The 22,105-nt window shown below is 45.3% G+C and overlaps 1 protein-coding gene and 1 long non-coding RNA gene across 2 annotated transcripts in view; one reads left to right on the top strand and one right to left on the bottom strand.

The window, feature by feature from the left end:
• ADCY2 (adenylate cyclase 2) overlaps positions 1-22,105 on the top strand; it is a 387,968-nt gene that overhangs the window by 325,085 nt on the left and 40,778 nt on the right. The window contains exons 17-18 of the mRNA XM_025451236.2: positions 5,723-5,842; positions 12,393-12,562. Coding sequence (XP_025307021.1) covers positions 5,723-5,842; positions 12,393-12,562 — 290 coding nt within the window. The remainder of the gene's footprint in view (positions 1-5,722; positions 5,843-12,392; positions 12,563-22,105) is intronic.
• On the bottom strand, positions 14,783-20,204 carry LOC125754344 (uncharacterized). The gene is made up of 4 exons (XR_007408303.1): positions 20,121-20,204; positions 19,327-19,540; positions 18,660-18,858; positions 14,783-18,296 (listed from the first exon to the last, which is right to left on the bottom strand). It is a non-coding gene; the product is annotated as an uncharacterized LOC125754344 (long non-coding RNA).

The following is a 22,105-nucleotide window of genomic DNA, read 5'->3' as shown; positions in this document are numbered from 1 at the left end:
AATCCTGCCTGGAGACTACGCGCCCCAGCAATGTCTGGTCTTTGTTTCTTTCACTCCCATCACTATCCTGATTAGTACAGAACCAGGCGGTCTGTAAATATTTAACCTGGGGCCTCTCTTACTGTATCCAATTACCATTACGTGTATATCCTTTAAAATAGACACGTAGCTAATCCATGCTCCGGTCTATTTTAAAGACACATATCACGTTGCGATGCGTCCTTATTATTCTAACATTAATCTCCATCAACCATAAGCCATGAAGATACTTCGTATTTTGGATGTTTTGCTGGTTGTTGGAACTACTGAGTATCATGTACAGTCCTTGCCTTCCAGAAGCAGAAGATCAAGTCAAGGAGGTAGACCATATATAATAAATAATAGAGACTTAGTTTTTGCCAAATAGCTTTCATTTGGCATAAAAAGATCCATTGAGCATAAATGTGTGCCTGGTACATTGCTAGATGCTCGGTACCCAAAAGCCTGTTACCTGCCTCTGAGAGTTCATGGTGAGTTCTCGGAGCCAGTGCCAGAGATGTATGGAGTGGTGGCAAGGCGGGAGGGCAGGGCTGGCTGTGCTGAATTCCAGAAGATGGGTAAGAGTTTGCGAGAGTCGGGGGCGAGGTGGGGAAGGGGAGACATGAGACATCTGGAACTCAATTGAGGGCAGATTTTTGTTTTAAGAAGTAGTGAAGAGGCTAGCTGAAGCGGACCTCACATGTTTCTTGGCATCTGTCCTGCTCTTAGGCTGTAGAGCGTGCCGATCCTTCTGAAATATGTGGAGATTCAGGTGAAACTGATGCCAACAGGAAGCCAGAGCTGGATGGCTTCCTCATTTGCTTCACTCTGCCAAGAAGCCCATCTTGAGGAGTCCTGGAAGGAGGGTGCCCTTGTCCTCGTAAAACCAGGAGTCATCACCTAATTTTCTATAAGATGGAACCTATGTGGGAAACAGATCTGATGGCATTTCATAGAGAATATTTAGTGTAACTAATACTTAGCCCATCACTGTCTGTAAATGTTTGAGATGCTGAGCATTTAGGTATTTAGGTGCAGATTTACTTTTTTTTATATTAACTGTTTCCATTGGAGAAGAAATATATCCTCAGGACCAGAAATACATCTCCCAGTGTTGTGTTCCTTTCTCACAAAGAAAGGAATTTATTGCCAACCGAGGTAGAGAAGTCTGGGGGACACACATTAGAAGTATGATGGATGGCCCTCGGGAGAGAAATGAAACAAGGCTTTGCTTCACGCACCGAGCCACCTCCTGCTGCAGCAGAGGCTGTGGGCAAGGAGGAAGCCAGGTGACTTTTTTTTTTCTGTCCATCATTTTTATTGATACCTGGCGCCGTGAAATTAGCAGGTCTTTTCCATGCAGATACTCCTTTGGTATTTATTTCAGAGAAACCTCATGAAACAGTATGAAAGGCAACACTAGGTAGAGAAAGGAAATCATTTCCCCTGATTGTAAAGGTTTCTTATGATTTCTTATTAATCACAGAAGGGAAAGCACTTGATTACCAAGGTGCGGTTTTTGCCGGCATCCGAAGATTTGCAGTGGAATGCCCTTCCGCTACTCGGATCCCCACCCCCCATGTTGGGATTGCATGGACAGACACAGGGTGTCCCAAGTCATCACCACAGGCTGCAGTGACCACACCTGGGTCATGCACATCACCAGGTGGTGCTGATGCAGCATGCAGAGGCTGAGCACCTGTGGGTGCCGTGCAGGGGAGGTGGGCCTTCAGGGTCACCCACTCCCCTTCAGGCCAGAGGACCCTTCCGCTGGGATACAGGTGTCCTCCAGTCTTTACCTGTACCACCCCATTAAGTGCTCTCGGCGTGATTTCTTGTGCCTTTTCTCCTAACCCTGCTTCAGATCCCCCTCCTGGAGAGGTTTCTGTTTAATTCAGCCCAGCTTTTAAAATTTGTTCAGTGCTTCCTTTGGGAACACAACTTCCAGACTAGCTGAGCCCCGGTCCCAACCTGTGGTTTTGCTATGTCTTAGTACTCATTAGCCCAGCAAGCCTGATCCAGGCCTTTGACTCACACTTTAATAGGACAAGCAGCTCTTTTTGTGTGTGGGCTGGGGGTCGAGAGCTGCCTGCTTTGCTCAAGTCCCTGGGAAGAAAATTTAATTTTCTGTCTAAAGATGTTTCCTTTGAAAGCTGTAGCCCTCACTCAGGTCCTCTTGCAAAGCTCTTGTGATTTTTAAGTCTTCTCTTTGAGATAAAGCAACAATGCTTTCCTTCTCCTCCTTTCCTTTCTTTTTCGGTTTTTAATGTGTGTTAGTTTTCCTTGGAGTAAAATACACATCACATAAGATTGACCATTTTAACCATCTTTCAAGGTGCAGCTGAGTGGCATTGAGGACATTCCCACTGCTGGGCACCCACCACAACTCTTCTCCGAACTTTGTCATCATCCCGAACAGAAACTATGTGCCTGTGAAACACTAACTGCTCACACCTGCTCCCCAGCCCCCATAACCTCCACTCTATCTGCTGTGAATGTGCCTGGTCTAGACTCTGTGCACATGGGATGGCCCAATATTTGTGTCCTCGGGTCTGACTTATTTCACGGAGCATGTTTTCCACATTCTTGTCTTCCTTGATGTGCAGTCCCTCCCCAGCTGGGGAGCCTCTTGGTTCTCCCCAAAGGTTTCCAGCCTCAGGCAAGCAGCCCTCCTGGATGTTTCCCTAGTATCAGTGGCCCTCCCTGTCTTGGCCTCAGAAAGGAGAGATGTGTGGGCAGTGATGTGAGGGCTGGGGCTGCCCAGCGTCACCCTCTGCCACTGGCTGGCACATGGCCCTTCCACCCTGGGTCTCCAGTGCTTTGCTGGTTGCTCGTACTGCTTCAAACCCTGAAATTTCACAGCCTAGAGGCAGTCCCCATGAACAGTATGTTCAGAGGACTGCCTCCTTTAAATCTCCCTGCACATGAACACATGACAAAATGTTCAGGTCAGTTTTATTTGAAATGAACCATGGCAATTTTACCAGAATGTTTTTAAACACCTGGTGTTTACCCCATGGGACGCCAAACAACTCAGTAAGAAGTGGGGAAAAGCAATCAGGTATCCAGGTTTTTTTCCAGATATAGGGTTTGAGGGACCAACGTGCAGATGAGCCGTGTGTTTGGTTCTCTTTAGATCCCAGCTGACTCTTCAGAATCATGCATGAAAAGCTCCAATGAGAAGCTGCCATTTTTTTTTCTGACATTTTGCCCATGTCATCTCGTGACTTCCCTGTCATTTTACACTGTCTTCTGAGATACTTCCCAGAGAATATTATAAATAGTGAGACTTTTATGAGACGTATGGACAGGGAGTGAGCATGCTGAGCTAGGACGTTGTCATCCAGACTTCTAATTCCAACCAAATGACAAACGATGATGTCATCAGGCATTAAGCAGAACAGTAAATATAATGTTCACAATTTAATATCATTTGAAAAACACAATTCTGAAATCTTTTGAACTGCCCTGGAAAAGTAAAATTCAAAGATAGAGCTAAAAATACGCAATACGCTGTATTAGAGGTCATTTTCCCAGTTCCTTCCAATGTGGTACAATGAGAAAGTGGGTCCAGAGAGGACTTCCCCCAGGTAACTAGGATGCCAGAAATGCGTGCTGTAGACGAGGCTGAGGCAGCTTAGCCTGGAAGACAGAAGGACAAGAGGCTAGTGACTCCAGGGTATTTGACTGGCTGTAATTAGGAGATGACCTGAGTTGTCGTTTGTTTGTTTGTTTGTTTGTTTGTTTTTATTGATTTATGATAGTCATACAGAGAGAGAGAGAGAGAGGCAGAGACACAGGCAGAGGGAGAAGAAGCAGGCTCCATGCACCGGGAGCCCGACGTGGGACTCGATCCCGGGTCTCCAGGATCGCGCCCTGGGCCAAAGGCAGGCGCCAAACCGCTACGCCACCCAGGGATCCCTGTTTGTTTTTTTTAAGTGACTTTTGAGAAGACTGAGTAGGGAAATTGAGCCAAATCACACGGTGATGCCACAGACAATGGAGAGTTTCTTGACTGTGGGAGTCTTCAGTAAATACTTAGAAAAAGGGAGCAGAAAGGGTTAAGGAAGCAGTGTTGGGGATGGTGACTGAGGCCCTCTATTGTTTTTCAAATTCAAATCAAATCTTATTTATTGAATAGCCCCCTTGCAAGATTGAAGTTTTCACAGGATATATTCTACTATTTTGTACAGCAGACATTTATTTTCTTCTCTATGCTGATATAATCCAGAAGTTTTTATCAATACTAAGATCCAGGTGCTTAAGACTAGTAGCCTAGCCAGTTAAACAGTCTTATTTTGTCACTTCTTGATTCAGTAATATTTAAATCAGTTATGTCTTGGGTTTATCAAATCTATGTGAAAATTTGGATCCCAGTGTTTGCCAAGCAATTACTCCATTGTTTCCCCCAATGTAATTTTTTTTTCCCAAAGTATTAGCACATTTGTAATTTGACCAGGGCTTATGGCATTCTTTGATAACTTTTTTAGCAGTATATAAAGAAATCTGCATTTCCTTGAACTTTAAATTAGTATTTTGCTGCATGTTATCCAATGATACACTGAGTAGAAACAGTGTGTCCGGTATCGTTCTTGGAATCCCAGAGGAATGTTCCCAAGAGTAAACTACATAAATGCCTTATCTACCACGGTCAGTTAGTTTAGGTATTTGACATCTGCCATCAAAGGAAATAAGTCAATAGAAACTGAAGCAATTACAGAAGCTATACAGGAAAGCTTTGCTTTTAGATCTTGGGTACCTATGGTTAGCCCTACACGGGAAACACAACCTACTTTTTGGATGAGATGCATTTCTTTCAGCCAAGGGAACCTGGCCGGAGTAATTCTCTGGTTTACCTTTTCCTGACCCTCAGCCCTGGTATGGAAAAGTGGCTGATCTGTGGTCATCCCAACAGTTTGTGCTTCAGCTTCTCCAAGAAAGAGGGACAGAAACAGAGAGAGACTGAATTTCTTCTACCTGGTAACTGGTTGACACTTTCCTTCTGGGTGCTGACGTAGGTGACCATGACATGAGAGCTAACCAACTTCATTTTATCAGGATTACTTTTTTTTTTTTTTAAATCAGGACCCCTATCCTACAGTCCTTACTCAGAGCATTCATCCTCTCAACATTTGATCCCTCAGGATCCTGAACCACCCAGCACTCACAAATAATACACACAAGTGCTGACACTCGTTACTTCATTTTGGCCACACAATTAATTTCTTATAATCAAAAAGTCCCTGGGCCCACTTAATGTTTGAAACGAGATGGGAAGACACTGCAAACATTTTTTTTTTAAATCCGAAGGCTCTGATTTCTTGGTAGGGTTGAATGTCTGGGTGCGAGGCAATGTCAACCTTAGGTAATTCTAACCAAGCCCTCTGCCCTGTACTTTATACATTTATAATTTAATATTTAACAGAGGTGTTTTTCTGTTTGCTTTACTATCAATCGTGTGGTTCTGGAATTCACTAGAATGGTGGAGCACAATTATAAGTAGTTATTTGCTTATTTAATAGAAATTCTCAAAGCTTCAGACAGGACAAGATAAAGCTATTAGCAATGGAAATACAGACACCAGATTGCCCACATAATCCTGCTTACTGTGCAGAAGGAACATAGCCATTAATAATTTAGCGCCAACCTGCTAACTCTTTCAGCTCCTGTGTACTAATTCATTGAAAAAACATTTTCTTTGCAGTTTTTCCTGAGTGATCCAGAGGAAACAATTCCTCCAACTGCCAATACATCAAACATGAGTCTGTCTGCCTTAAGTAATCAGGCAGCGATTCTGCGTGCACAAAATCTGTTTTTCCTCCCGGTAAGAACATTTCACTCATTATTATTGCTTTTGTTGTTTTCCCGTGAGTTATTCACCCATTCGATGTGATGGCCTCCACTTTCTGATCTGCTCTAGATTTCACCTTCAAAGAGGTTTCCTCTTTGCTGTGGATAACTGAGTAGGCCCTGAAAAGCTAAAAACTGCCAGCCTTGGTTCAGAGCAGCCCTGGCTAATGGACACCAGCTAGACACATGCAAACCTATGGTGTCATTTTTGTGCTCTCACAGATGTCTCTTGCTTTTATTCTCTTACCGCTACATTTTATACCATGGAACTCAGCATCTGCTATTGGATTGTAGGTCATTGAAGTTCTGTATTCGTGGCTTAGAGGCTTTGCTAATTGTCCCAGTGGATTCGTGTTGGCTTCCTGACTGATGACAGGACCACGTATTTCTGCCTCTCCTTTGGCTGCCAACACTGCCCACTGAGGATAGCCTCAAGTAATCCTTGCCGACGGACTCATTTTAACCAATATCCAGAAGGGCCAAGATTGAGATTTCAAAACTTGCTAACATGTCAGTCTTTTAAACAAAAAAGGTTAAATCCCTTTTACTCATTTACTAGTATTATTTACTAGTTAGTAACTTCATGTCATAAATCACTGTGCCAAAAAAAGCTTTGATTCTCTCCTTTCCTGTGTAATCATTTAAATAGCTTAGATTATTCCCATTGAGTTTCTGGCCCATATAGTCCATTTCAAGAGTGCTAAGGGAACCATTTGGGGGATTGAAATTGGTAATTTAGTATGTATACTTTAAAAATTCTTTACCGGGCACATGGGTGGCTCAGTGGTCGAGCATCTGCCTTCAGCTCAGGTCATGATCCCGGCATCCTGTGATCAAGTCCCACATTGGGCTCCCTGCAGGGAGCCTGCCTCTCCCTCTCCCTCTCCCTCTCCCTCTCCCTCTCCCTCTCCCTCTCCCCCTCCCTCTCCCTCTCTCTCTCCCTCTGTCTCTGCCTCTCTCTCTCTCTGTCTCTCATGAATAAATAAATAAAATCTTTAAAAAAACAAATAATAAAAATAAAAATTCTTTACGAATCTTTTAAACTCCATTAGCTGTGGTGATAAAGGAGATTCCCTTCCTCATTCTTCTTTCATGGGTTTGTTCTCTTGCTGTTTGGCTTTGATCCTTTCCCCCATCTGTCTGCAGTTTCCTGGGAAGCTCCTAGGTCTGTGTACAGTGTAGGGTGTCTGATGTGCTTTTGAGGTGGCTTCTGAGGCAAGCCGAACCAAGGTCCCTAATGATGGCCCCGCAAGCCCTGGAAGACAGACTGGCTTAAGCTCCATCCCTCGTCCAAGGGGTCTGGGCCCTCATTTAGACATTATCATAAACCCCCATGAGCATCAGACAGCATGTCTTCTATTTCAGTGAAGTGAATAGTGAGAGACAGGATGCACGGTAAGGGTTTAGTGGCTGTGATCTCACCGAGGACAGTTTGGAGCTGCCTTCTGTAGAGAAGGATCGAAAATAATAATAAAAATTCAAAGGTGCTTCCTCTGTGAATGGACAACACTGGCTCGCAGGGTGTCCACAAGCCCGAGGAGGGAGCATCCCATGCGGCCCTCACGGTGCACGTTCAACGGTTTACAGTGAATATGCATTTTCATAAGAAAGGAACAGAGAGCTGGCTAAGCATTTTTTTTAAATCTCTCCATCCAGTGTTTTCAAATGCAACAACTCACTATGCTTGGCATCATGAAAAGCAATGGAGTGGGTTCATCATTCTGAGTCTCATTTAGATAAGTCCATAGGACTTCTTATTTTCAAAAGAAGCAAATCATTAGAAACCCAAGATGGGGAAAAGTAGCATTTATTCAGTCTTAAAAGATTCTGCAAAACTCCGCAATACATTCTTTAAAATCTAGGTCCAACTTCGTCCACAAGCCACTTTTATTCCAAAGATAAATCCTCAGAAAGAGGATTGTGATGAGCTTTGCCAGGGAACCCCACGTGCTCAAGCACTGTCAACCAGCACACTAATAATGCTATATCTGTGCAAAGAGTCCCACAGGAACCTGGAAACATCCTGGCTTCCCCCTTAATAGATAGAAGGGAACATCCAGAAAGCCATTTGTGGGTGTGCATAACTTATATATTATTCTCTATCCCCCTCATGCATGGTATCTGAGGTTGACGAGGTTGTGGGAAGAGAGTCCACATTCCCTGCCACGGGTGGTATAAAGCGATATGACTCTGTCTTCCTAATGGTAATCTGCAGTAGCATCAAAAAACATAAAAATAAGCATATTTTTTACCCTGCAGTACTAATTCTAGAAATTAATCTTACAGGTGCAAACACTTAGAGACAAAGGTATTCATCAAAGTGTTTATGTAACCTCAAGATCACACAAGAAAGTAAAAAAAAAGCCAACAACAACTTAAAAGTTAGATTAAATCTAATTGTTTAAATATATTATGCTATTTTGTTATATCCTGCCACTAAACCCTGCGTCCTTTATATATTCCCTAAGATTTTTAAAGATTTTATGAAAGAGGGCAGCCCGGGTGGCTCAGCGGTTTAGCGCTGCCTTCAGCCCAGGGCGTGATCCTGGAGACTCGGGATCAAATCCCACGTTGGGCTCCCTGCATGGAGCCTGCTACTCATTCTGCCTGTGTCTCTGCCCCCCTCTCTCTCTTTCTCTGTGTGTCTCTCATGAATAAATAAATAAAATCTTTAAAAAAAAAAGATTTTATGAAAGGGAGAGAGTGAAGGAGTGGTGGCGAGCAGCAGAGGGAGAGGGAGAAGCAGATGCCCCCTGAGCAGGGAGCCCCATGCAGGACTTGATCCCAGGACCCCAAGATCGTGACCTAAGCTGAAGGCAGACGCTTCACCGATGGAACCACCCAAAAGCCCCTATATATTCCCTAATTTTTAACATCAGATGTATAATTCCTGTAGTAGGAAGAAAAAGTCATTTTAAAATGCCCAAAAAATAAATAAATAAATAAATAAATAAATAAATAAATAAATAAATAAAATGCCCAACAATATCAACCACAAAGGATTTTTGCCACGTCGGCAATCTATACCATGTCAGACATTTATATCATTTCATCCAAAAAACCTGCCCTATAAGTCCACTGTTCCTGGAATTCCCATTTTTCCAGGTGAGGGCACTGAGCCCAGAAGAGACTTAAGGGGTTAGTGGATAATAGTGGTTGGTTGTTCCTTTGGCGTTAAAATGCAAGTTGATTTCATCAGTTAGCTATATCAATACTGTTAATAACCATATTAACTAGTTTTAGCTTCATTAACTTAAGATTAACATTAACAAATGATATTTAGTAATTAAAATATTAATAATTAATTTTACATATTAATAATGCAACCTTAACTAATATATCAACTATATCAGAATTATATAGAAATAGGTCATGAGTCTTTACATCCATTTTTTTTAAAAGATTTTATTTATTTGAGAGAGAACAAGAGAGAGAGCATGAGCAGGGATCAGCCTCCTCACTGAGCAGGGAACCTGATACAGGGCTGGATCCCAGGACCCTGAGATCATGACCTGAGCCAAAGGCAGACACTTTACCAACTGAGCCACCCAGGGACCCCTAGTCATTACATCCTAATAGAAGTCAGATCAAGATCCTGCCACCAGAGCTCTTGCCCATCCACATTCTCCTTGGCAGGTGCCTTATTAATGGAAACAGCTGATTTTCAGAACCCATGGCCTGGCCTCCTCAGGCTGTGTTCCCCCCCCCCCCCCCCCCCGTTCATACATCCCTCTACCGCTGTCAGCAGGCTGCCAGCCTACCTTTAATCAATTCCAAGACCACCTTGTGTGTGGCCTCCAAGTGTTCCAGAGAGGCTGTTTAATAAAGAATGGACTAAATGCTACTTCCCATTAACGTATATATTCTAGTAAATATTCCTATAATATGAAAACTTTTTAAAAGCCTAAGAATGAAGTTTAAAAAGTAAAACATAGGCATATTTGTATAGTTATTGGCACATGTTTCGTATGAAGAAAACCTTTACAATTGTATCTCCCCACTCCCACCCCACATGCACACATTGATACACATCGTGGCTCCTAATTCTGCTCCTTCCATTAGGCTGACCATGTTGATCATGTTCATTCTGTGGTTTTCAGCATGATTTTAGCAGCAGCATCCTGTCTGGACCTGAGTGCCTCCCTCCTTCCAGCTCCCAAGGCAATTTCATGGCTTTTAAGGAGCAGTTCTATAGTACTCTTGATTACTGAGTGAGAGAGACTGCTAGGTCGTAAACCAGGGCCTCTCAGACTCCTCGTGGAGAAGGCCCCATTTTCATTTTGCTTCATTTTTTTTTTTAAGATTTTATTTATCTATTCATGAGAGAGAGAGAGGCAGAGACACAGGCAGAGGGAGAAGCAGGCTTCCTGCAGGGAGCCCAATATGGGACTGGATCCCAGGACCCCGGGATCACATCCTGGGCCAAAGGCAGATGCTCAACCACTGAGGCACCCACACGGACTAGTTCGGCTTCTTTTTTTTTTTTAATTTTCAATCTGTCGTGGATTGATACTTTTGAAAAATGTAACAGTGAGTTAGCAGAAAAATGAACCTAAAGAAAGATGTGAGAAGTAGAAGCCTACATCTCATCGGATTCAGCAGGAACGAGCCTCCATGTCCAACTGCTGCGCACATTCCCTGGGCGGCCCTCCCCAGGCACTCGGCAGCATCGCCTGGGCCACATCCACTGGCTGTCCCCAGGCCCAGTGCCCATCCTGTCCGTGAGCCCTCGTGCCTGCCCTCTCTGGTGGCTAATTAGTCACTTCGAGAAGGTAACAGTGACAGGATTCGTGTGAATAAGAACTGGCTTCAGAGCACACGCCACCTTCCCTACCTCCTGCTCGGGGGCAGAGACAGAGCCACTGCTCCTGGCCACTCCACGGATGTCTCAATTGTGCCTTTCCACTCTGCCAGCCCATGCAGCCCCATCTGGACACATTCTTCTCCGCTTTTCCTCCTCCTGCCCTCTGCTATAGGACAGGTGGTGTCATGTAGTGGAGGACCTACATCGAGTTGATAATTTGGACCAAAAGAAATTATGCTTAGAACATGCAGTGTCCCATAAAATGCTGCCACCTGTAATGCTGCCTTGCTGGGGAAAGCTTCCCTGCCCCAAAGAGTGACCCAGTTGCTGTGTGATCAAGGACAATTACTGGTCTTCCTTATGAAGCTGAAATGCCAGGTCCAAGTCCTCACAAGTACGGGGTCTATGCTGACTCCTGCGGGGGTGCCTCCACTCACGGAGCCTGGCTCCCGCAGAGAAGGAGGTGCTTGGTATGACTGGCTCACTCCTCGCCTTCCTTTCTTCCCCAAGGACAGGATGGATGAGCTAATATCTCTAGCCTTCCAGATAGCTTACTGTGGACGGCCTTAGCCAGGGAAATAAAAGAACTAAAGTAACAAAAATAAGTAGTCCTTACATGGCTTATTCCATATAATGACACTAAAATTGAGTGGCTTACAAACTAGGCTATTTTTTAAAGACAGGGTTTATCAAACGTCAGTCAGAGCTATGCTTTATTAGAATTATTAAACTTTATTGAATGCTGCTTCCGTTCTAGGAGTGCTGATGGCAGCTAGCCCTGGTTCATAAAAACACGGTGGTGCAGCAGATAAAGGCTTTGTGCGACTGGCAACCTTTCATTTAGCAAGTCTCTCCGGGCTGGCATGGCTCCGGGCTCCCACTTTGCCTATTCTTTTAAGAGATTTTTTTTTTTTTAAGATTTTATTTATTTATCATGAGAGACCCAGAGGAGAGGCAGAGACACAGGCAGAGGGAGAAGCAGGCTCCCTGCAGGGAGCCCAGTGTAGGACTTGATCCCTAGATCCAGCTATCACAACCTCAGCAGAAGGCAGATGCTCAACCACTGAGCCACCCAGGTGCCCCAATTTATATCCTCTTAATAAATGAAAACTTGAAAGGCCAAAAAAGAGTCTGTGTACTATAACTTTTTAAAGTCATAAATATAACTTTTTAGGTCTATAAATGTCTACAAAGTCATATTGCTTTCATTTGCAAGAAGCAAATGCCATTTGCTTGTAATGACGTGCCTTCTGTATACATTGTTAAGAATTATTTCTGGGGACGCCTGGGTGGCTCAGGGGTTGATCATCTGCCTTCGGCTCAGGGCGTGACCCTGGGATCCAGGATCGAGTCCCATTCGGGCTCCTTGCAGGGAGCCTGCTTCTCCCTCCGCCTGTGTTTGTGTTTCTGCCTCTCTCTGTGTCTCTCAGGAATAAATAAAATATTTTTAAAAAATTATTTCTGTTCGGCACTCTGCACAGTTATCCTCAATGAACCTGCCCCAGTGGGTCAGCCAGCCATGCAATGAATAATTCTTTTTTTAAAGCAAAGGTGTTTGTGTATTTACCACTCTAGGTCAGAAAACAGAAAAGGGCCTCTGCTTTCACTGCCAGTTTAGAAGCTACTAGCAAACTCGGCCGTGATCCCCACCATTAATTCTCACTCCGGCATTTCCCAGAAGAGATCATGAGCGTTTATCCGATCTTTTTCCCTCTTCCAGTACTTTATCTACAGCTGCATTCTGGGTTTGATTTCCTGCTCGGTGTTCCTGCGGGTGAATTACGAGTTGAAAATGTTGATCATGATGGTGGCATTGGTGGCCTACAACACCATCCTCCTGCACACTCATGCCCACGTCCTGGACGACTACAGCCAGGTCTTATTTGAGAGGTAACCTGCATCCTCTTCCTTCTCCTTGGTTCTTTCATGGGATGTTGATCACGTGAGTGTGTGTCGAGTAAACACTGATTAGCAATACCTTTGTCATTGGTAACATCGCGTGTGGGTTTCTTTAAGATGATGGCTCAGAAAGCTGGTATGTGTCTTCATTAGAGATTATGTAGAATGTGTATCCTCATACACACTTAGGAGGTAGGAAGTGGTTCAGTGAATTGGGTTCCCATCTGCACTGTATTGATAAGAATAACTTAGAGTTTCTCTTCCTCAGCATTGTTAATACTTTGGACTGAATAAGTTTCTGTTGTATTCCCTGGCCCCTACCCACTAAACACCAGGCACAACCACCCACCCCAAGTCATGACAACAAAAAATGTCCCCAGACATTGCCAAATGTGTCCTACAGGGCAGAGTGCCCTCCCCCAGTTCAAAACAAATGAATCAACATACACGAAAATACCAGAATAATAAGTGGATATAGTCACAAGTGATAGTGTTAAAGTTATTAGGGGAGATTTCCTAAACTACACTCTTATGTGGAGGGAGTACTGGAAATTGGCAACTCTGTGTTCTATGAAGATATTAACTCCCAAGAAAAGACACAACTGTGATAGCATCCAGTCCTTAGCTTGGGAAGGTCGGAAGAATGCTCCTCAAACCCCTCCTCAGGTTTATGAAAGGTTTCTTACCATCAAATTACTTCCATAAGCTTATAATGAATATTTATCCTCTGCTTGGAGAAAAATGTAATCATTATGCTATTCTCCATCTCACATCTTAATTGCAAAACTTTTGATATCAAGCATTAGTTTTATTTCTGGACCCACCAGACTTTGAGGTTTTTCTATACGCATGTTGCATAATCCTCCATAAAATATCTATATTTTTTTAGCATAAAATAAATGCCTTAACTATTTTCATAGATGTGTGGCTCCAGAAAGATGGTTTGTGTTCCTAGCACACTGCCACTTACTTCTCCATTGGAGGCTCAGTGACAAGAACGGTGGGCACCTCACTGTGTGCACGTTTCTTACCAATAAGAACGCTTTCAGAAATACAACTGCAGTGCATTCTCTTCACATAATTTAATTTCCATCAGCCTCCACACCATGAAGCTCAAATAATCTGTAATCAAATTGAGAGTAGTGGAGTTGCAAAAATGCATAATGGTATTAAGGAAAGTTTATGATTCCTTAGCAAGGACGAGAATGAAATCAGGAGTTAATTTCCCAATAAACTCTCAGAGTCACCAAGTAGACATGCTTTAATATTTCTCTCCTATATCCAGAGAGCCTGTATCAAATCCCCACATAAAAGTGGTGTTACTGATTTTATGCACAGCTGATGATACTGCTGAATTTCCCTTTATTAAATTTGAAGCTCCTGAATATGCTAAACATCCAAAGAAAAGGAGGAAATTAGATTAGCGAGTTTCTGGTGGAGAGAGAATTACTTCTGGGGACCTGAGACACACAGGATCTCGGCTTAGAACTGAGCAACAGGAGAGTAGTTACGTGGTTGAAGAAAAGAAGTTTTTACTTTCAGAGTCCTTTCATTTCATTCAAGATCCTTTATGGGTATTCTCCTAGCTTTGTCTTTGTAAGAACCTTACAGCTTAGGGCTGGACCTAGAAGCCTCAGGGACCTGCTTTCCCTCTGACAGAAGCAGCGTCCTGCCAGGGGGAGGGGCGCACCTGCCTCCCGGTCCTCCTCCTCACCAGGAGGTCCTGGTACTTCCACACCCGCTTCCTCAGAGCTGCCAAAGTAGCCCCAGAAGCATTCCTCCTCCAAAAGATGACCATTGCTGGCAGAACAGCAGAATACCTTGAAAAAAAAATTCTTTGGATTTTATTTATTTATTCATGAGAGACACAGAGAGAGAGGCAGAGACGCAGGAGGAGGGAGAAGCAGGCTCCCTGCAGGGAGCCCAACAGGGGACTCGATCCCAGGACCCCGGGATCACGCCCTGAGCCAAAGGCAGACGCTCGACCGCTGAGCCACCAGGTGCCCCTGAAAATACCTTGATATGAACAAACGTTCCCAAAGTCAGTTTAAAACTAACCCCGAGTAGTGGAAGGGGAGGTGGGCGGGGGGGTTGGGGTGACTGGGTGATGGGCACTGAGAGGGGCATTTGGCGGGATGAGCACTGGGTGTTATGCTATATGTTGGCTAATTGAACTCCAATAAAAAAAAATTAAAAAAACTAAAGAAAAAAAAAAAAAAACTAACCCCGAATGAGAGACTGTTAAGAGCAGGGGTTTCCACTTCCCTCCTGATTTCTCCAGCCTCTGTAGGTTTGATGTAACCTGTAACTCATGCCAGAGCCCAAAGCCATCAATGCCAGTTCGTTCTTTATTCTGTGAGATTCAAGAGATTTTCCCATGAAGCACTGGAGGAAGGTTTCCTCCTCCCTTGCCTGGTGTCGATGCTGACACAAGTCTTTCTGATAGGATGCTAGGATCCTTAGGGCAGTGCCTCAAGAGGGAACATCCCTAAATTCCAAAGCCAGAGGCGCCCTGCAAGGAGGGAGCTGGCTCATGGGAGTGCCAAGCAGCACGTCCATTCCTGATTGAGCTCATCCGTGTCACTGGAGACAAGTGTGGTCCTGTCCCTTCGTTTACTGATTTATTTCTGGTCTTTGCATCCTTGCCCTCCCCTTTCACTCCCAGTTTCCTGGCTCTTGTCCTGGTCTTCTTTCTGGAATGTGCGCTTGGCTCTGGCAGTGAGTATCCTCAGTGCCCACCTTGGCCTCTGGACTGGCCCCCGTGTCGGCAGCCTGCACTGCTGGCAGACCTACCCCAAGCTCCTGCTGAAGACCGAGCAGCCCTCTCCCCCTGCACACGTGGAATGGATCTCCCTGAATGAATCGGCTGGGGCTCTGTTGTCTGTTCTCTCCTTTTCTGTGATGCAGATAAGAGATACCCTTGAATTGAGAAAAGGGCAGGTCTGAACCAAGTGCCACTCTGGTATCCACAGTGCCTATAACCGTGCCTGCCATCCTGTAAGTAGGTTCTCAATAAACATCTGTTGGATAAAATGAATACCAGCAGGTGCACTCCCGGATAATCGGAGGGGCCCCAATACTGGCTGGAACGAAAAGTCTCTCCTCACCTGCTTCCCTGAAGAAGAGGCTCACTGAAGATGTGTCTTCCCAGGGACAGCCTCAGTTTTATTTGGACTCTTACACTTCAAGGGGGAGTTTGGAGAGGGCATCTCTGTTCATAAGGCAGTGCCAGGCCATCTTCTGAATACACAGTTGGAAGGTACTGTTGTCCTATCTGTGAGTTCGCTGTGACCCATGTTTCAGGGGCCTTTTCAGAACCACACATGATATTGAACACGGAGCAGCCAACAGGTGGTACAAGCCAACAGGGCAGTTTTTGTCAACAGGGTTAGCAAAGAAAACAGGAGAAGAATGCACTAGAAAAGCTCTAGATCAATGAATAATTCAGAAAATGACATCAAAGAAACTCTTACAGATGCATGAATGTGGAAAGCCTAAAGGAGATAAGAAAACTACTTTGAACAATTCATGAAATGGAGGCCAGGGATGCCCCAGTACCTATCATTACCTGCGTTTATGTAATCCTGGGAAGTCCTTATGGTGCAAGAAGCTGAGACATTTCTGGCATTTAGAAGGTCCAGTGTGAGACAACTCCTACTTCTTTGGCATTTATAACACCCTCCATCTTTCCGTGAATACAGGATGTTTTACTGAACCAATCAATAGCAATTCTAGTTCCTACCTGTGACACTGTCTCCCAAAGCCCTCAGCCAGCGCGGTCGGGGACGCCAGATGCTTCTCACAGTGATGGAGATGAGCGTTGATATTGCTGGAAGATGTTTTCGTTTCAAAGACACTTTCCCTTCCCTTGCCAAAGGCTTGCCACGGAGTCTGTAAGGCACCATCAGATTTTTCCTGTGAGTTTTTGCCTTACAAAACTGAAAAGTCTCAAGGGATGAGTGTTACCATTTCATATAGACCCAGAATTATGCTAATTCACCTGATTGTGGGAAATGTGTCTTTCATTCTACAGAGGTGTAGGGGTGGGAGAACTTGAACCAAGAGCCCCGCGGGCTACCAGCTCTGTTTGGGCACTTAGCCGAGTAAGACAAGTCCTCTGGGGACAGCATACAACGGAGGCTGGTGAGTAAGCAGTGATACCTGGGGCCCAGCCTCATCCAGGAGCTCTGGATCGTTGCTGGTGGAAACGACTGCATAATTCTAACATCCTAAAGCTCCGTATCAAGGATAGTGATGGAGACACTTGAACATAGATCAGTGAGAGTTCTGAGTTACACACATTCGATGTGGAATTGTCCTGCTTTCTCTGTTTCTTGTTCAAGACACAGAATTCAAGATTTTGCACCACATTTTGACAGTGTCCCAACTTGGGATAAGCCGATGATGAGTTCACTGAGAGTCTTGAGGAAGGACTGCAGCATTAATCACAATCAGCAGAGAAGCAGGAGAGCATCACCCATCCACCCTGGGGTGGAGGGTCTGGGAGCGGGGGGTGTTCCAAAGCCTCCAAAGTTCCTCTGAAGCCTCCTCTTTTAGATTGAAAACGTATTCCAAATTGGCTTTCTCACCCATCATATATCCAGGTGAATGTTGAAAAATTTTGAAATTACTTTCAAGCTTAATATCTCAGTTTCTCTTGCCTTTCCTGATTTCCCATCCTCGTGCCATCTCCAGAAAGTAAGGAACACACTGACACCCACTAGCAGCCCACTGGGAGGTCAGAAAAGGAGGTGGGTCATCCAAGCTGCCCATTCAACAAAAGAGCAAGTCTTCCTAGGGCTCCTCAAATTCTACTGAGCTTTCTTTTTTTCTATAAAAATCAACCATTCGTGAGCTACTTTATTATTCAGACTAAAATATCTGCAGTGATGTGGATCCATCTGCAGGAGGACACTTGATTTTTAGGTTGTTTTGTTGGATCCTAAAATGGGGGGAGAAGGGAAATTCGCAGAGCCTGTGCCCACAGACCGTACAGGATACATAGTTCTCAGCACTTCCTCAGTCTCACCCATACACTCGTTGCTTCCCACTTAAAATCAGCTTCGCAGAACAAAACCATAACGACATTCATGGGGTGCATTATTACATCTGCGGCCGAGGCCGGCACTGTCTCCAGCCCCACATTTGTCATCTCTCCTGACCCACGGCTGCCTGTGGAGCTCGTGGAGCTCGTTCTCAGCATGAGCTTCTCCCTCGGTGTGGTCTGCTCCAGCCCCAGAATGTCTTGCTTGGCATTTATAAAGGACACTCTGCGAAAGCATGAGGCTCTGGGCCATCTGTCCTTGGGTGACATCGGGCCATGCTCTCTGGAAGACTGCATAGGATTCCAGCAAATCTGTGTCCAGCCACAAGAGGAAAGAGTGTCTAGAAAGGAAACCCCTGAGGTTTCAAACCAACAGGATTGTCCACTTACTCATTTGTTTTTATAACACTTTTATTGAACCCCCTTTGTATGCCAGGCCTGATGGCTGGAGCCTGAGCACACAGTGATGAAGAAAGTAAAGTCTGCGCCATCAAGAAGATCACGGGCTCGTGGGTGGCTCAGTGGGTTAAGCGTCTGACCCTTGATTTCATTCAGCTCAGGTCATGATCTCAGGGTCGTGAGATTGAACCCCATGTCGGGCTCTATGCTGGGTGTGGAGTCTGCTTAAGATTCTTTCTCTTTCTCCCTCTGCCCCCTCTTGCTCTCTCTCAAAGAAATAATCTTTAAAAAAAAAAAAAAGATTATCACAAGAAGCCTCTATAAGAAAGTCAGGTTTCAGCAGAAGGTGGGCAGGAGACCTGTGGGGTTGTAGAGGTTAAGCTCATCATGAACCCCTTGGAAAGGATGAGGATGCGGGGCCACATGTGTGAGGAGGCTCCAGAGATGAGGGATGCTGGGAAGACCCTGAAGAACTGTGGCGATTCCAAAGTGCAGGGGACAAGTGGCTTTGGCATCAAGGTAGAGTAAGACCTCTCTTGCCTTTGCCCTCCCCACCCCCGCCCCAACCTCAGTCACAGTGATCTGACACTTGCCTTGGGACAGAAGCGCCCTTGCGGGAGCTGAGGTACCCAGCAACACACTCACAGGGTCCGGGAGGCATCTCACATCCTCGGGGATCAGGTGATAGGCCTCCAGTCCTGGCCGTGCACCCCGCAGTGGCCCCTCTGAGCCAGGGTCCAGGAGCCCCTGGGAAACACTTGACAGCTGGAGCGTGGGTGCAGGTCCAGGTTTCCAGAGCAGAAGCTCCACCCACTTCGGGAGAAGAAATTCAAGTCTGTGCACGCTGTGGCGGGTTAAGAGGAAAGGCTCCACTCTACCCACCGCCTCCCCTCGGGAGGGCACAGCCGAGGCCCCAGGGAGCTCTCCCACGCAGTGAGCATCCACTTCTGCAGCCTGCAGGGGCTACCCCCCAGCCCCCCTTCCCCCCAACCCCACCCACCCCTGCCACTCCACCCAGGCTGCAGAGGCAGAGCTGCATGTCCCGCTGCAGGGACACGGGAACTCTGGAAGGACCTCCCAAGGACACGGATCCTACTAGCCACATGGTGGCCTCCATCGAGCAGCCCGCCCAGGAGACATCGGGACCTCACCTGCCCCGGGTCCCCCCTGCACCTCCTGCACTCTGACCCTGGGGCGGCCCCCCACCCCCGCTGCCAGTAGTGGACAAGACAGTGGGCTCAGGCAGGTGGCTCGTGAGCACACATGGAGAACCAGCTCGAATCTGAGGACCAGGGAGAGACAGAGCACTTACCTGAGCAAGTTTTGTTTGTGAGAACAAAAGGAGGCTGTGGGTACCCTGCCTGGTGCAGGGCCAGCGGCGTGGAGAGGAGGCGCACATGCCCCCAAAGAACTCCACCACAGGAGGGTACAAGGGGCGCAGAGCAGGTGGACTGCAGCCGACTTGGGGGGCCTCCAGGTATTTCAGTCCAAGACACAGTCAGTGAACCCTCGAGGAGGCGACTGCTCTTTCACATTGAAGAAAGCAGTGAAACACTTCAAGGACCACAAAAACCCAAGGAAGAAAGGAACAGAAGAACTAAAAGAACAGCCAGAGAACCATCAATAAGAGAGCATGAGTAAGTCCTGGCCAGTCCATGGTACTCTCAATGGCCTGAATTTTTCACCCAAAAGGCAAGACTGGCTGGACATTGGCAAGGATGTGGAGAAATGGGACCTCTTACATGCTGGTGGGAATGCTAGCTGGTCCGGAGGGGTCTCAAAGAAATTAAAGATAGGATTATCAATGGAAGAAAGACCTAAGCGTGGGACAGGAGACCATCAGTATCCTAGAGGAGAACATAGACAGCAATCTCTTTGACCTCAGCTGCAGCAGCTTCTTGCTAGACACGTCTCCAGAGGCAAGGGAAGCAAAAGCAAAAATGAACTATTGGGAGACTTCATCAAGATAAAAAGCTTCTGCACCAGCAAAGGAAACAACCAATAAAACCAAATGGCAGCCTAGAGAATGGGAGGAGATATTTGCAAATGAAGTCCTTTATGAGGACTCAGATAAAGTGTAGTATCCAAACTCTTTAAAGAACTTACCACCCAAAAAACAAATGATCCAGTCGAGAAATGGACAGAAGACATGAATAGACATTTTCCAAAGAAGACATCCAGATGGCTAACAGACCCATGAAAAGATGCTTAACATGACTCATCATCAGGGAAATGCAAATCAAAACCACAAAGAGATACCACCTCACACCTGTCAGTGTGGCTAAATTAACAACACAGGAAACAACAGGTGTTGGTGAGGATCTGGAGAAACGGAAACCCTCTTACACTGTTGGTGGGAGGGCAAGCTGGTGCAGCCACTCTGGAGAACAGCATGGAGGATCCTCAAAAAGTTAAAAATAAAGCTACCGTATGACCCAGCAATTGCACTACTGAGTGTTTACCCAAAGGATACAAAATACAGATTCAAAGGGGCACATGCAATCCAACATTTATAGCAGCATTGTCAACAATAACGAAATTAATAATGGATGGAACCCAAACATCTATCAACTGATGAATAGATAAAGAAGCAGTGGTGTGTGTGTACATATATATGCATACAATGAAATATTATTCAGCCATCAAAAAAGAATGAAATCTTGCCATTTGTAAGGATGTGGATGAAAATAGAGAATATTATGCTAAGTGACATAAGTCATAGAAAGACAAATACCATATGATTTCACTCATATGCGGAACTTAAGAAAAAAAAAACAGATGAACATAGGGGGGAAAAGAGAGGGAGGCAAACCATAAGAGACTCTTAACTACAGAGAACAAACTAATGATGGGAGTGGGTGGGGATGGGCTAGATGGGTGATGGGGATTAACGAGAGCACCTGTTGTGTTGAGCACTGGGTGTTGTATGTAGGTGATGAATCACTAAATTCTACTCCTGAAACCAATATTGCACTATATGTTAACTGGGATTTAAATAAAAACTTGAAACAAAAATAATAGAAATACTGTATAACCCTGAGTTTATTTAGATACTTTTCTCCTCAAAATAACAGAGGCTATTTCACCTAGGAAAACATAAAGATCTTAAATGTAAAATCATGTTCTTGTCTCCATGCCTGGACTGCTTTCTCTCCTGAGAATTAAAAATGTCACTTTTTACCTCAACTGAATCATTTGCCTTTAGGTTAGAGACCTGGTCCACCAGGCAATTTCTCCATATTGCTCATCTAATTTTTTAGGTTTCTTTGATCTTTTGTACTCTCCAAACCTGAGGGCCAGAATGCTTGCTCCATTAACAGCCTCAGGGTGAGGGCCAACTGTAAATTAGTGTGTGGCTACAGGCTCGTTTGGGCATCTGAGTCTCCAGAGCCCAATTTCAGGTACGAAAGAAAGCAAATTCGGTCACATTTTGCCTAGCCAAAATGTGAGTAGTGACACTCACTACTGTCAGTGAGTTAGAAACTTTCTCAGTTATATTAGTGCTGTGTTCATCCCTTCATCACTCGGGGATGGCACCACCAGACAAGGCAAAGTCCAGAGTGGATTTCAACCTTAAAACTAAAGGGGAGAGAGAAGGAGGCCTCATGCCCAAGTAGCTGCCATTTTTATATAAATGACCAACAGGATTGTTAAAGGTTGGACTGTCCCTCCCAAAAGAAGACATGGTGAAGGATAAGCCCTAACCCAGCGTGGCTAGTACCCTTAGAAGACGGCCATGTGAAGACAGAGACATTTGATAACGGAGGCAGAGATTGAAATGCTGGCATGGCAAGCCAAGGAGCACCAAGGATTGGTGGCCAACCGCCAGGAGCCATAACGAGGCAAGGAAGCATGTCTCTACAGGTTTCAGAGGGAACACCTCGATGTCAGACATCTGGCTTCCAGAACCTTGAGATGATAAATCTCGATTGTTTTGAGCCACCCAGGTTGTAGTACTTTGTCTTAGAAGGTCTAGAAACCCAATGTGATGATCAACACGATTGACTAGACTAGATCTTGGGATTTTATTCTAGCTGTTCTGGATGCTTCCTCTGCACTCCCCCCTCCTCTTCCTCCCGGCCTCTCCCACA

This window comes from Canis lupus, chromosome 34 (genome assembly GCF_003254725.2).
Source record: "Canis lupus dingo isolate Sandy chromosome 34, ASM325472v2, whole genome shotgun sequence".
Lineage (NCBI taxonomy): Eukaryota > Metazoa > Chordata > Mammalia > Carnivora > Canidae > Canis > Canis lupus.
Note: the sequence above shows the minus strand (reverse complement) of the source record. Positions and strands in the feature narration are given on the sequence as shown.